This window comes from Saccharomyces kudriavzevii (assembly GCF_947243775.1).
Source record: "Saccharomyces kudriavzevii IFO 1802 strain IFO1802 genome assembly, chromosome: 11".
Lineage (NCBI taxonomy): Eukaryota > Fungi > Ascomycota > Saccharomycetes > Saccharomycetales > Saccharomycetaceae > Saccharomyces > Saccharomyces kudriavzevii.
Window position 1 is genome coordinate 60,060 of NC_079282.1, and position 14,731 is coordinate 74,790.

The window sequence follows — 14,731 nt, forward strand, 5'->3', positions numbered from 1 at the left end:
CGGGCTTTAAGTGTCCTCTTGGCATAATTTTGGCAAATCCTCTTCCTAAGCACAGCATGCACAGACGGCAACCCACACCGCCACCGCTACTCGCGGGGTGCACAGGAGGGAAAAAAAACTGTAAAAAATAAAATAAATCATGACGTACCGAACAATTGTTGTTGAGGACGTACGTGGTAGAAGCGGGAAGGAGGGACAAATATATCGTTCGCGCGTAGTACCGCAAATTCCCGTTAGGTCGAGGCCGGAATTTGGGAAGGCGCCGCGCTGGAGCTACTGACCAAGCTGCCCGTGATGTTCAGGTGGTGGTGTACGACCGCTCTGTGCAGGCCGGGGGCGGCTGTTGCGGGAGCGGCGGCTGTTGCGGGAGCCTCGTCGTCGAGCGTGAGCTTGCCCAGCTGTGGTGGCGGGGTTTCCGTCAGCGTAAACAGCGCCTCTCCGCTGGCGCACGAGTGCGCCGGAGGCGGCGGCAGCGCGGCCGCGGTCGGCGTTGGCGAAGGATGGGCGGCTATATCGATCATGGACCTGATGGGAGTACGGGCCTTGAGGAAGGGGTTTGAAGTGGGCGCCACTGCGGCAACGTCTGTGGCGATGTGGAAGCCTCGCACATTCTCGTACGTGGTAGTCTTGACGGCGGGGTTCTTGCACACGTACTCGCCGCCGGCGTTCACGCACGTTTCGATGCTTTGGAACCACGGGTCTTCGAACAGGTCGTCCATGGTGTAGCGGGTGGCGGCTTCCGGGTCGGCGAGCCGCCAGGCCACGCGTGCCGCGTGGCCATTCTTGAAGTTTCTGGCCAGGTGGTACTCCATTCCCGGGCCTGGGCGGTGGTTGCCCGGGTCGCGGAATCCGCGGTTGTGCAGCCGGATGAAGTTTTCGTACGCTTCGCAGTAGTCACGGAAGCCAATGTCGAAGCTGCACGACTCCAAGAATGGGATAATGTTGTTGACGAGCGTCATGAGGATAACGCCCAGGCCGTAGCAATCCAGGGCGCGTGGATCGTACGGCTGTTGCAATTCCGCGTCGTAGTGCTTCTTAGCGTCGTAGTACATTACCTCTGGCGGCGCGTACGGCGGCGAGCCGATCATTCCTGCGCATTTCTTCACGGGGCTGGATAGGTCGAGAGGATCAGTGTGGTACCAGTCGGAGATACCGAAATCGGTTAGTTTGCATACGCCCTCCGGGGAAAGCAGCACGTTCTCCGGTTTCAAGTCACGATGTGCGATGCCCTGGTCATGACAGAACTTCACGCCATGCGCCACTTGCTTGAAAATACAGAACTTCTCCGCTAGGGCCACGTTGCGCCACCCGGACTTCTGGATCATTGCAAACAGATCTCGCAGCCCGAGCTCCATGATGAATCCCCAGCCGCGGGTGGTGTACACAGTTGTGGGCACTTTGACCAGGAGGAAAGTGTTGGTGATGTGCACGTGGTGACTCAACTGTTTCGCGATGATGAATTCCTTCGAGCAGCGCTTGTAGAACTTCTCGGGCGTCTCGTTGTAGATCATGTTGAGCTTCTTCAGGGCAAACACGTCCTTCTTGCGGTACTTGGACCGGATCTTGCGCACTTCGCACGAGCCGCCCCAGCCGATTGTCTTGTTTTCGTCGTCAAAGACGAAGTTATCGCTCAATTGTATGCTCGCTTCCTTCATCTCGTCGGGCAGATACTCGTTCGGGTCCACGATTGGGATGGGCAGCATGCGGATGTTCGAACCCCCGTCGTGGAGGTAGAAGCCCAGATCAGGGTCCTTCTTCGCGGTGGTGGAGATGGACGACAGCGATGTGTTCGGGGTGGAGACTCCATATGGGTTGTAGACCATGCGTTCGTTGCTGAGCTTGGAGCCGGACGCATTGCGTGAGGCGGACGAATGTCTGTTCGCTCTTGAGGAGGACGTGCTGGTGCAGCCCGTGCGCAGGTTCTTGGCAGACCCGGGCGATGAAGAGCTGTTGTCGTTAGTCGAGTGGACAAACGAGTTTGCCCGGCGGGAGGCCTTCAAGGGGGTCGGCAATTTCGAGCTGGAGGACGAGTCGCTGCTGTGTGTGCTTGTGGAGTGGAAGTCCGGGGGTAGAGACGCCTTTTTCTTCAATTTGTTGTCATGTTTGGAGCTCAAGAGCTTCTTGCCGAAAAACTTCAGTGCCGACATTGATGAGATTGATTGCTGGGATATTTTCGTGGAATGATTGTTGGAGACGGTCATTTTGGGTCGGGGTGGCTTGGTGGGTACGCTTGCGCAGGGGTTTGATAATGTTCTATATGGTTACGCTAGTAGTACTTGGTTCAATGCAGACTTTATAAATACATGGAGGAGCCGTTGCCAGAAATATATGGTGGGAAAATATATGTATGTATTTCTTTTCCGGTGTGCTTTTTTGCGGGAAATGGAGAAAAGGAAAGTGCGAGGAAATTAACAACGTTTTGGGAGGTTTAGGACCGCTGGCGAAGGTAGAAGCAGGTATTTTGTCTTATATATGCAGCCCCGGATTTCGCACAGTGCACTTCCACTCTTCTCCTTTCTAGTTGGCACTTTTTTTTTTCTCGGGTTTTTTCTTTTCATCCCCAAGCAAAAAGCTGAGCATTATGTAATTTCACCATTATTTTTTCCGCTTCGTGCGCTCCCGTATACACAATAGGGTCATTTCACGTAATAAGCAACGTGCGCGGCATAGCAGCATCCTTTAAAGGGACACGACACGCGTTTGCTTTCTTTCCCTTTCAATCACATAAGGGAGAGCCGGCTACCGATGTCAATGGAATTCTCACCGTTGGGCATCTCACCATTTCTATCTTCTTGAAATTTGTCATAGATTTCCCTTAGCTTGACCAGCTCGCTCATTGAAATACTGGGTTTCGTCTCATGACAAGCTTCTATTAGATCATTTATTGTGACTACTGCCGTTTTCTTGACTCCGCTAGGAGTGTTTGCCTCGCTTTCGCGCACTCTCACGTCTTGCTGCAGCAGAGTCTTCAACCGTAGCTTGTTTCCCTCTTTGCGGGCCTTCTCGTTGATGGTGAAGTACTCTATGTCAATGTCCGCGGACACCTCCACAGGTTCCCCGGCTGTGGAGAGCCATCTGTGAACGGCCTTTAGATAAGCATTGTAGCACAGCCCTTGCAAATCCGCACCGGAAAACCCTGCTGTTTTTTCAGCAATCAATGTCAGGTCGGTATTCTCCTCTAATGCAATTTTTTGCAATCCTGTATCCTTGTCTTTAGAGTTGACGACGGTTTCCAGAATATCCAATCTTTCTGGCTCAGTTGGTATATTGCAGATCACGCTCTTGTCCAATCTTCCAGGCCTTAACAATGCGCTATCGATCATATCAGGCCTACTCGTGGCCGCTAAAATGTACACACCATCGAGACCTTCAGCACCATCCATTTGCGTCAATAGTTGATTGACCACGCGGTCTGTGACGCCGGTGGAGTCGTGCCCTCTCTTGGGTGCTATCGAATCGAACTCGTCAAAGAAAAGAATACAAGGTTTCACAGACTGTGCCCTTTCAAACAATTCTCTAATATTCTGTTCACTCGCGCCGATGAACTTATTAAGGACCTCAGGTCCCTTAACGGAGATAAAATTAAGTCCACATTGTTGTGCCACAGCACTCGCCAATAGCGTTTTACCACAGCCAGGATACCCATAAAGCAAGATTCCTGATCTTAGTCTCAGCGGGCAGTTGGCAAAAATGGGCTCGTATCTAGTAGGCCATTCTAGGGTCTCAAGAAGAATTTTTTTGGCACCGGTTAGTGCGCCAATATCACCCCATTTGACGTTGGTTTCTTTAGTAAGTTTCACCCCACGTAACGCAGAAGGTGTAAAACCGCTAAGCGATTTCAAGAAAGTGTTCTTTGTTACCACATTATCGCAATCTTGCTGCAGCTGCAAATCGTAAAACACCTTTTCTGTGAATACTTTCAAATCTAATGGCGAAAAGCCTTCTGTTTCTGATGACAAATCGCTGAATTGCATGTCCCGGTTTAGTTTCATGACTTGGTTCTTCGAGAAAAAATATTCCAGTAGTTTCGCTCTGGCCTCTTTGTCAGGTGCCCTCAAAGACCAACTTTCTGAAACAAAATGCTTATCAAACAACAACGAATTTATTTGAGTTTTTTCCTTGCCTGAAAATAAAACTCTGACGCATTTGTTATTCTTACTGAATATTTTGGTCACTTGGTTAATAAAGAAGTTTAAGATCTTGCTTGAATTATCCCATTGGCCACCATTAGATGGATCTGTCTCGTTAGATTGAGGTTTGCCGAATAAGCTTTCCACATTATCTAACACAATCAACGAAGGACCATACCAGTAGCAGAAAGAGACCCATTCCATTATCAACTTCTGCATTTTGTCCAAATTAGATGTGTCCTGTAATGTATCACAATCTGTATATTTAACGAAAACATGATGTTCCCTTTTGATTTCGTCCACAAACTCTTTTAGTAACCTTGTTTTCCCCATACCTTGCTTTCCATCTAATATGATAGCTGGGGAGGAAACAATGGGGGACGTTAAATAATCCATCATTTCCTGCTTGATATCGTTTACGGTAATAAAATGATCGTCATCCTTGCTAGTGTGTGTGAATTTACCTGTTTCTTCAGTGTGACGGGCTTTAGGTAAAGATCCCTCGATTACTTTTTTAACTTCTTCCTTCCCCATTTGTGTAATTTTCCATTGAATGGAACTCTTGGGAATATCATTCAAATCAAGAAAGTTTTGTACGGAATCGGCTTTTCTTAGTTCAACTATGATTTGCTCCTTTGGAAGTATTAAGTTATCAGTTAGTACACTTCCCTGCAGTAAATTGATATATTGATCGTTATCTTTGGAAGGAAGGGTTTCACCAAAGTATTTGATATTGACTTTTACATTTCTTTCAGAAGTCATGTTGGTTTGACCTGTCTGTAAAAACTGCAATTTGATTCTAGCGCCATTAATTGGATGTGTGAAGAATGCTTCCCAAAGGTATGAACTTAATGCGACGTGATTTTTAGGAACCTGCTTATCACGTTTAATGTAAACACCAATCATCTTGGGAGGAATACCCACGACTTTGCTATCCGTGGAACCATTTTTCTTGGTTTGTCTCAAATTGCACTGAATAATGGAAACATACCCTTTCTGAGAAGGAAGTTCTATTCCGTCGTTAACATATGCAACAAAGAGATTTCTTTCAGGTGTGTCATTCTTACATATGGTGCTTCTCAATACTTCCTTTTTCAGAAGCCGGGAAGTATTACTTTTGGAGTTTGTGTTATTATTGTGAGTCTTCGCAGAGCGTGTTTTGTTGAGTTTTGGGGCCACAACGACCAATGTGCCATCTGTAATCCTTGCGGAACTTAATGATGGTACTAATCTTTCTACCTTGAATTTGGTAACAATCCCTTCTAAATAGCAAATCAAAGTTTCACCGGGGGTAACTATGCGAGTTTGATGCAAAATTTCACCATTTTGGAATCTCATGGAATTAGCGTCAATTATTTCCCAATCATCACTTGTCTCAGGCGTAATATAAACCTCTGTAGCTAAGCGGGTGTGGTCATATCTCTGAATGTATAAGTCCGCCAATGGAGACTTTTGATTCATGTTATACACGGTGGCCAAAACAGGATTGATGAGGATGGTGTTCTCGTTTGACCCAGAATCATGACCGTCCCAACCAAGATGAACGATGGGCGTATCTGAATTGTGAGAGTGAACTGCTATACCGAAATCTTGGATTGTATAATTAGTCGACTCTAAGACGTTTATAATTGAATGTGGTAACCTTAAAAAATTCCCTACCACGGCGTTAGAGAATTGAATTCTCAAATTCTCAAATTTCAAACTCTTAGTAGCTGTCATCTGGAAGAGCTATGCCTCAGACGTTCTGTGTGTCCTGTTTTGCTTTTCAGTTTCCTTTCCCCCAGACGAAGTTTAATGATGACAAGTTTCTTGGGGGAGTATTTCGGGGGACCTTTATAATTGCGGCTGGGTATGAGGTTTAACCTAGGATCGGCCGCGATGCCATCGGACCTTAAGCCAGCAAAGTCGAGCTGATTGACAAATCGGAGTATATACTATGAGTTTCATGGGGTGCTCCTTCACGTCAAATTGAATTGACCAGTAAACTTCTGCAACAATTGTTGCGATTACATTCCTGATAAAGATAATAATATATTCTTGAAGATTAACATGCACGGTGTTAAGGAGATGACGCAAATTATCAGACCAGTGAAATAATATTCAGACTGCCATCCAACTTAGTGGAAACTGAAGCGCAGGGATTGATAATGCAATAGGATCAATGAATAACGACGCATAAAATGGAGGAAGAAATAAGAATGAGATTATGTAAAATTGTCGATTCTTTCGTGGATGCCTAAATCCATGAGGAGAACTTCTAGTATATTTTATATACACTAATACTATTAACCTTACCAAAAATGGAATCCCAACAATTGTTGTCACAAGATTTTACTGGCCAATAAAAACACACGCCGGTTGGATATGTCAAATATGTTCAATATAATAATAATCTAGGGATTTAATATAAATTCAGTGTAACTACTCATATCATATATAAATAAATTCTAAGTTTATGTTCAATTAATGGATCTTTGATTTCAATTATGCCCACGTGTTCAAGCAGCTCGAACCATTTCTTCATTCTACTAAAGATACCACGTCTTTGTAACATATACGAAGTACACTTCGCTATCCGGAAATCTCAAACAGTAATGATGGTTAATTATATGAATAATGATGAGCCTACTTCTTCCAACAAATATCATTCCAGCCTTATCAGCACGTTCAATAGCCGATTCCTGCTTGTTGCAAAACTCAAGGCAAGATGTGGTTTCCATTACATTACGGCTGGCTTCATTATTTCGACACCCTCCATGTCATGGTTAAAACTGAATAGCTTACGTTAAAAGTAACAGCCATGTCGTAGATGAAACACTAACAGTTATTTAAAAGGATAATTGCTAGCTGCATCTGAAACGGACGAAGACACACAGTCCAAAGCAGTGATAACAACAAACATATACAAATAGTAGTACTGTAGGAAACTATATATTTCTTGAAAATAGATACATAGAAATAGAAGGACAAGTTTAAGCTTAGATCTGAAGTTCCTGTAATACTTGGATAAGTAAGTTCGCTACGTGACAATTGGTAGCGCCGCTAATACTGTAGCAAGTACCACAACCAAAACCTTCACGGTGCTATCTAAAGCTCTGATATTTGTATTGGTTATATAATCTGCCAATTAAATCTGACACCAGTGAATCTGCTGGTCGGGTGAGATTTCATCTGGCCAGTTACCGTTGCCTCGCTCTCGGATGCCCGAATCATAGTTGTCTGAGCTGTCGGAGTCGCCATAACTATCGTAATCTTTGTCGTAATTGAGTGGGTATCCGTGGCCGTAATAACCGTAGCGTTGGTCGTATTCACTATCTGTAGAATATTCCCCGGTTATCGCATAGGTGTTATGGCCATGTATCCAGATGTTCATCAGGTTTGTTCTACTACTCACGCATCTGGTTATATTCGCTGTCACTTCATCGCTCACGTCGTCAGTTCCGGCAGCACTACCACTGTCAAGCCATATCGAGTGGGGGGGGGTGCATTTACCTCAGGGCCGTGCCGATCGATAATAGCCTTAGCTGCCGTAGCGTTCTCAATACACTGAGCTATAATAGCCCAGGATGCGTCACCGTCGTACCGGAGTCTAAATGACACCTGACTGTCATACGCAACAAGTGGCGCAGCGTCCTCGCCATTTGCTGCCACCATTGTACCCTGAAATAATATTAATAGTACGCCTGCTAGCCTCATGTATAACGTGTAAGCCTCCATGTTACTGTCATTGCTTCTTCTTATTTATATATATTCTGTTAGACGTGAGTCGGTAGACCATCACCAAATTAAGGTGTTATTAGACAGTGGTGCTCCTACGAGCATTGTTTCAAAGAAGATAGTAGAACAACTACAATTGACTATTCACCCAGCATCGGCATTAGCTGTATGTGGAGCAATTAACGGAGCCAGCGAAAAAACAAGTCAAGCTGTGACAATCCCATTTATTTACATAATAAGTGGTATTATGTGGACGCGTATGTTGTGGTAAACACCAGTGATAAGGTGATCATAGGAAACCCAATTTTAGAACAGTATGTCGCACTGCCCTTAGGTCCAGTAAACGCCCCTGGTACATTTGCTCAATATATGACCGATCTATTCCGCGACTTAGACTTTGCAGTAGTTTATTTGGACGACATACTAATTTTTAGTAGCACAAAAGAGGAACACTGGCAACAGTTAGATAAAGTACTGAGTCATTTGAAAGAGGCAAAACTAATCGCAAAAGTAGATAAGTGTAAATTTGGCCAGGAATCTGTAAACTTTTTAGGCCATCAAGTTTCCAAACATGGCATTGAATCACTACAAGAAAAATGCGAAGCAATTAGGAAAATGCAAATAAGGAAAGAGATTGAGGGCGTACAACGCTTCTTAGGAGTGTGCAATTTCTACAGAAGGTTCATCCATAACTGTAGTCATATTGCTCAACCACTAGTGAACTTCCTATCACAAATCGAACATTGGTCTAAAAGACAAGAGGAAGCAATAGAAAATCTTAGGAAGGCGTTGAGCTCCCCACCATTATTAACCCCATTTACCACTGGAGATAACTGCAGACTAACAACGGACGCTAGTATGCAGGGACTAGGCGCCGTACTAGAAAAACTATTGGATAACAAGGTATTAGGTGTCGTTAATTATTTTAGTAAAACTTTCCAAAGTCCGTAAAGGAACTACCCACCGGGAGAATTAGAACCGTTGGCTATCATGCAAGCACTCGAACATTTTCGGTACCTATTACATGGCCAGCAGTTCATTCTCAGGACAGACCACATCTCATTACTATCCCTTCAGAACTAAAAGGAGTCATCCCGACGAATCGCTACATGGCTTGCAGAACTGAGTGATTAGGATTTCGAGTTATCATACTTGAAAGGGTCAGATAATGTAGTTGCTGACCCACTATCACGCGATATTCCGACAACAATTAACGCACTGACAACTGAGGAACTGGATCCAAAAAGTTGGAAAACACTATACAATAGAGACGCTCGGTGTAGCGCTGTATTAATCTGACTGGAAAGATGTACAGAAGAGGACATGAAAGATGTCGACGAAGCTTTGTACAGAAAATATCGGAAGAAGTGGAAGCTCTCAAAACAATTCCGAACAACCTACTCAGTAACTGAGAACGGATTACTAATGTTCCAAGATCGTATCTGAGTACCAAAGATAATTAAAAAGTTCAAGTTTAGATCTGAAGTTCCTGTAATACTTGAATACTTGAATAGATAAACTCACTACAGACACCCAACATAATAAGCCGACTCCATGGCCAAGTTGGTTAAGGCGTGCGACTGTTAATCGCAAGATCGTGAGTTCAACCCTCACTGGGGTCGTATTTTTTTGTGAAATAAGAATCTCATCTTGCTTCTAATTGTCCTTTTGTCCAAGAAACATTTGATTATAACAATTAGTAGATTCGATGCTTATATATTATATCTTAAACAATTTCTCGATTTAGTAGCTTTTTTTTCTTACCGCTGCTATTGACGTTTTGAATTACGCTGCGTTGATGAAAACCCCTACTGTGTTTTATGAAGCTCATCTACATAATGCTACAACAGGAGTTGGATTTTTTAGCTTGCTTGTAGAACATTTTAGAACTTGCAGTCAAAGATTCTGATTTGTCCACCAGATTATCCAACTTTTCACCTCTTTGTAAAACATTTTCAATGGTCTTGTGCAAAACAATTTTAGTTTCATCCAATTCTTGCTGAACTTTCATGATGGCATCAGCTTGTGAAGGGTCTTGGTATTTACTAATATACGTGTCCAATTGCTTCATTTTCAACGTGTCATTGGTTGCAGTCACGTCAGCCCATTCTTCCTTAGGATGTGCCACCAAGTATTCGTCTAGTATTTTATTCAAGAGAGTATAAGCTGGCCTGACGGGGTATTCCTTGTCAGTGATCAAAACACCACATATGCCCTCACTTCTGGCGTAAACGTGTCCGATGTAATTACCTTCCTCTATACTTTGTCTTTGCCCAGCACCTGTTCTAGAAGCAACAGTTTCAGCAAAAAATGTCATAAACTGGCCTACGCTAGACCTTTCAAAGAACCCAAATTGTGATAAATCTTTAATTTCACTTAACTCCAGAGCCTTTTCTCCGCCAGAGCGAAATACACCAATGTAATAAATTCTCATCTTCTAAGTATCGTTTCTAATAACTCTTAAAGATTCACTAATGCCCCCAATGTAGTAAAATTATGCCAAGATATGCCACCGACATCAATACTTTATTCATGTTGATATCTATTGTGCTTGTCCTTCGATTTCATAGCAAGCCAATCGTTTTGCACGGCACGCCTCCCAATAAGAAAAAATAGGGAAAAGGAGCCGAATATGGGTTGAAAACGTTAGATGGTGGATGTTTAAATTAAACTTGCCACCTCGACGTTGAAGCGATTCAAAGGGTGTGTTTTGCTAGTAAAATGCTTCGCAATTTAGTTGTCAGAAATGCGTGCAGAAATAGGCCGTCAATTCAGGTAGCAAGGGGCCTATGCCGACATCAAACAAGACGCCTCATGGCTTCTTCCCCTCAGTTTGGTAAAAGCAATGATTCTAAGCAAGAAAAGACGGCGGGGTTTATAATGGGAATTTTGTCGATGGCCGGTGCCCTATACTTCATAGCTCCCAACAGGAAGCCTCTCTTTGCTTCAAGAAAGGCAGAATCCGGTAAAACCGCAGAGGAAGAACTCTCAAGTGGTGGTGAGCAATCATCAGATAACGGAAATGAAGATGAAGATGATGATAACCAAACTGAAGCTGGTGCTGAGTTGGGTGGCGATAAGATCGGGGCCTCCAAAGTAGCTGAAGACGGCGAGTTGGTTGTTCTAGCTGAAAAGGATGGAGAAGCAGCCGGAGACGGAGAAGTAAATAAATCAAAGGGTGATGAATCATCGGAAGACAATGAGCAATCAAAGAAGAATGAGCAATCAAATGAAGGAGATGAGGTTTCAGATGAGGAAAAGGACAAGAGTGTAAGTACTGGAAACATAGGGCAGAACGCTATTGCTAAAGCACATGACAACAGTACCGAATCTTTTGAGGTCGTCGATCCTATACATCCAGAAGAAGATAAGCCAAAAAAAATACAATCAAATGACGAGAAAACCACCCAAGATACTAATAGTGAAGGGCAATTAGACGATCAAGCCGACTCGAGTAAAGTTGAAAAGCAATCTCCAACTAGTGATGAAGACAAAGAAGCACTAAGAAAGCAAGAGGAAAGGCAAATGGGTCCTACCGAAGAGGAAGTCCAACATGAGGGCGCTTATAATCCTGATACAGGTGAGATCAATTGGGACTGCCCTTGCCTGGGAGGTATGGCCCACGGCCCGTGTGGTGAAGAGTTCAAGACTGCATTTTCATGCTTCATATACTCTGAGGTTGAACCAAAGGGTATCGATTGTGTTGAAAAGTTCCAACATATGCAAGACTGTTTTAGAAGGCACCCCGAGCATTATGCAGAGCAATTAAAGGAGACATCGGAGGATGAAGAATCCGAAGATAAAGCAAAGGCTAATACTATAGAATCAGCACCAAATGTATCAAACGCGAAGGAGAATGCGGAAAAAAAGGCAGAAAAGTCAGATGTCAAGAAAGAACCATTGAATGAAGATTCCAAACCTTAATAATTATCGAAATAAGAGGTATAAATATGATCATACATGTAAATACAGTAATAATATCTTAGTTTAATGACTATGTATGGTGTGACTTGATAAATAAACACGTGAATTAATGCGCGGGTGGGGTGGAGGTCTCGTATTTGTATAAGGTACAACTAAAATAAAAATGCATGTCGTTATTATTTACAGGATAACATGTTGTGTTTGCATATTACTTGTAGTTTTTTTCCAAATTAATGAATTTTTCCCGAATTTCATCCAAGGTAAGTTTTTCAAAACTCTTCCTGTTGTCACGTTCTCGGATGTTGTATTTTTGCAGCTTTACTTCTTCATCTCCCACAATGACTAAATAAGAATAATTTTTCAAAATGGCAGATTTGATTCTATATCCTACAGGTTCGTTTCTTATATCAAGGTCAGCGTTGAAATGCCAATCATTCAAAGTAATAGGCTCCATATCATTTGCCTTTCCTTCATTGCGTAGTTTTTTTAGTAAATCGTTGCACATCTTTAGTTGTTGCTCACTTTTGGTATTTACAGCAATGATTACCGCCTGATAAGGGTTTAACCAAAATGGCCAGCGGCCCTCGTTTGAATCTATTAGTAAAGCCATGAATCTTTCGATTGAACCAAAAGTAGCCCTATGAATCATAATTGGTCTCTTGTAGGAATTGTCTTGATCTTTGAATTTCAAGTCGAACCTCTCGGGTAATTGGAAATCTAACTGAATGGTGGCGACCTGATGAGTTTTACCCAAGTGATCGGTTAGCATTATGTCCAGTTTTGGACCATAAAATGCCCCGTCACCAGCGTTTAATTTCCACGGTTTGTCTGATTCTTCTAGAATTTCCTTGAGCACTTGTTCGGCATGGTTCCAGACTTCTACGTCCCCAATGAAGTGGTCTGGTCTGGTGGAAAAATTTATAAAATAGTTGTTAGCTGTACCAGTGTCACCTTTAGCGAAGGGGAAAATCTTATTGTAAACTATGTCGATTAGTTTCAAACAGTTGAAAATTTCCGATTTCACCTGGGAAGGAGCGCAAAAGATATGACCATCATCTTGATGGAATTTCCTTAATCTCGTTAGTCCTGATAATGCACCGGAAGCCTCGTTTCTATGTAGTGGTGAAAAATCCGAGAATCGCAAGGGAAGTTCGTTGTACGATCTATCTTTTTTACGGAAGATAAGGCAGTGGCCTGGACAATTCATTGGTTTCAAACCATACTCTTCCTTTTCCTCGTCGGTAGTCTCCACTCTGAACATGTCATTGGAGTAATTTTCCCAATGACCTGATTTCTCCCATAGGGTCTTTTTGTAAATTAACGGCGTTATCACCTCATTGAAGCCAAATTTGAATTTCTGTTGTAACTTCATAAACTCTATCAATTTATTGAAGATTTTAGCGCCATTGGGAAGGAAGAACATGGAGCCAGGGGACAACGGATCTGTCATGAAGAGATCCTGCCTCTGAGATACCATGGATGTCATGGTGGCCGGCGTCGTGGGCGAGGCGTTTTTGGCGGTCTTTACGGTGGAATAGAAGACACGATTCCGAGAGGCATTGAGAAAACAACGAGGTCTTATGAATTGACTTTTCATGTTGAGCAGCAGAAAAGCGTACGCTTGGCTGACGTTATGTGTTCTTAATGTAATATATTAGATCATTCTTTTTTCAATGCTCGAGGTTTTAAGGGCGGACTTTAGTTCATTTTTTTAGTTTTTATTTTGTCAAGAGGACGAAAGCTGCATATATATATGTATATGTATATGTATATATATACATACTGGAAAGAAAAATACTAGGTATCCTGGGGAAGATCAGCCCTTTATGTATGTCGCGTCGATCTTCTGTAGAGAGGGAGGTAAGTTCATGGTTAATTTTCTTCTATAAGAAGTCTTATTTTCCAATTGGATCGGGTTGCCCTCCAGATAAATGGTCTCCAAGCGTGATAAATTGGACAAATTCTCGCCCAAGCTCTCAAAAGACTGATCGATCTTGTTAAACGATGCCCATATATCGGTCAGATTGGGCAGGTGGTTCAGGTTTTCCAGGCACGTGATTTTGTTCGATGTGATGTCCAAAGTGGTTAGTTTCAGGTTTTTCTCCAGACCCTCGATTTTGGCGATGAAGTTATGCGACAGATACAGCTCCTCTAAATTGGTCAACGCTTCTAAATTTTCGATTCTTTTCAGCTTATTAGACTGGATGGATAGGATCTTCAGATTTTGTAAAGGATGTAGGTTAATCAGTCTTGGTATGGAGTTCTTACCCAGCCAAATCTCCTCTAGATTTGATAGACCTTCGAAAGAATCGGGTTCGATGGTGTGTATTTTATTGCCACCCAACTCTAAGTTCTTCAGCGATTTTAAAGTGGACAGATTTTCGATCTTTGAAATGCTGTTCTGCACAAAGAATAAATTCTCCAGCTCAGTCAAATTTTCCAGGTTTTTGATATGCTTGATCTTGTTGAAGGACAGGTCTAACGAGGTTAATTTGGTAAGTTTGTTAACGTTGGAAGAGATGTGTTTGATCTTGTTATCGTAGAAATCGAGGTCAACAATCTTGTCATGGGGCAAAACTTCTACTTCGCTTATACTTTCGATCAGATTTTGTCTCAAACATAACTGCTTGAGGTTTTTGAACCTGTAAAGGTTCAAATCTTCCAGTGATTTGATTTTCAGATGAATCAAATCGATGACCTCTACATCATCAGGCAAATCTTGCGTCAATTCTGAATCCGCGCTAATGAAGTCGAGATTCGTATCGTCCAAGACTTCGACCTTGCGTTGTTCGTCCTTTTCTTCAGCATTGATATCAGCAAGAGTGTTCTCCATGACAACTGCTATGTGATGCTGAGCTCCTTTGCACTTCTTATTGTTTGGTTTTAAAGTCCATACAGGTACTGTTTTTTCCAACAGTACCTTAATATATAGTTCCGGGCCAAAATAGCAGTCAACGAGA

At 42.9% G+C, this 14,731-nt stretch overlaps 8 protein-coding genes and 1 non-coding gene across 9 annotated transcripts; 3 read left to right on the forward strand and 6 right to left on the reverse strand.

Annotated features, from left to right (window-relative positions):
* Window positions 1-233: 233 nt before the first annotated feature.
* Window positions 234-2,201, reverse strand: PTK1 (putative serine/threonine protein kinase PTK1; the record flags this gene model as incomplete). Its single annotated transcript, XM_056229235.1, has 1 exon — window positions 234-2,201. One exon carries the CDS (start codon window positions 2,199-2,201, stop codon window positions 234-236), a length of 1,968 nt encoding a protein of 655 aa, XP_056083274.1.
* Window positions 2,202-2,720: 519 nt separating this feature from the next.
* On the reverse strand, window positions 2,721-5,849 carry PEX1 (AAA family ATPase peroxin 1; the record flags this gene model as incomplete). The annotated part of the gene is made up of 1 exon (XM_056229236.1): window positions 2,721-5,849. The coding sequence occupies one exon, from the start codon at window positions 5,847-5,849 to the stop codon at window positions 2,721-2,723; it is 3,129 nt and encodes a 1,042-aa protein (XP_056083275.1).
* A 1,408-nt stretch (window positions 5,850-7,257) lies between these two features.
* On the reverse strand, window positions 7,258-7,503 carry SKDI11G0230 (uncharacterized protein; the record flags this gene model as incomplete). Its single annotated transcript, XM_056229238.1, has 1 exon — window positions 7,258-7,503. The coding sequence occupies one exon, from the start codon at window positions 7,501-7,503 to the stop codon at window positions 7,258-7,260; it is 246 nt and encodes an 81-aa protein (XP_056083276.1).
* A 713-nt stretch (window positions 7,504-8,216) lies between these two features.
* Window positions 8,217-8,798, forward strand: SKDI11G0240 (uncharacterized protein; the record flags this gene model as incomplete). The annotated part of the gene is made up of 1 exon (XM_056229239.1): window positions 8,217-8,798. The coding sequence occupies one exon, from the start codon at window positions 8,217-8,219 to the stop codon at window positions 8,796-8,798; it is 582 nt and encodes a 193-aa protein (XP_056083277.1).
* Window positions 8,799-9,395: 597 nt separating this feature from the next.
* Window positions 9,396-9,469, forward strand: Skdi_11.trna2N. The gene has a single exon. It is a non-coding gene; the product is annotated as a tRNA-Asn (tRNA).
* Window positions 9,470-9,678: 209 nt separating this feature from the next.
* Window positions 9,679-10,281, reverse strand: YKT6 (palmitoyltransferase YKT6; the record flags this gene model as incomplete). Its single annotated transcript, XM_056229240.1, has 1 exon — window positions 9,679-10,281. One exon carries the CDS (start codon window positions 10,279-10,281, stop codon window positions 9,679-9,681), a length of 603 nt encoding a protein of 200 aa, XP_056083278.1.
* A 287-nt stretch (window positions 10,282-10,568) lies between these two features.
* Window positions 10,569-11,771, forward strand: MIA40 (Mia40p; the record flags this gene model as incomplete). The annotated part of the gene is made up of 1 exon (XM_056229241.1): window positions 10,569-11,771. One exon carries the CDS (start codon window positions 10,569-10,571, stop codon window positions 11,769-11,771), a length of 1,203 nt encoding a protein of 400 aa, XP_056083279.1.
* A 208-nt stretch (window positions 11,772-11,979) lies between these two features.
* On the reverse strand, window positions 11,980-13,368 carry MST1 (threonine--tRNA ligase MST1; the record flags this gene model as incomplete). Its single annotated transcript, XM_056229242.1, has 1 exon — window positions 11,980-13,368. The coding sequence occupies one exon, from the start codon at window positions 13,366-13,368 to the stop codon at window positions 11,980-11,982; it is 1,389 nt and encodes a 462-aa protein (XP_056083280.1).
* Window positions 13,369-13,587: 219 nt separating this feature from the next.
* On the reverse strand, window positions 13,588-14,604 carry SDS22 (type 1 protein phosphatase-activating protein SDS22; the record flags this gene model as incomplete). The annotated part of the gene is made up of 1 exon (XM_056229243.1): window positions 13,588-14,604. The coding sequence occupies one exon, from the start codon at window positions 14,602-14,604 to the stop codon at window positions 13,588-13,590; it is 1,017 nt and encodes a 338-aa protein (XP_056083281.1).
* Between the last annotated feature and the right edge of the window lie 127 nt (window positions 14,605-14,731).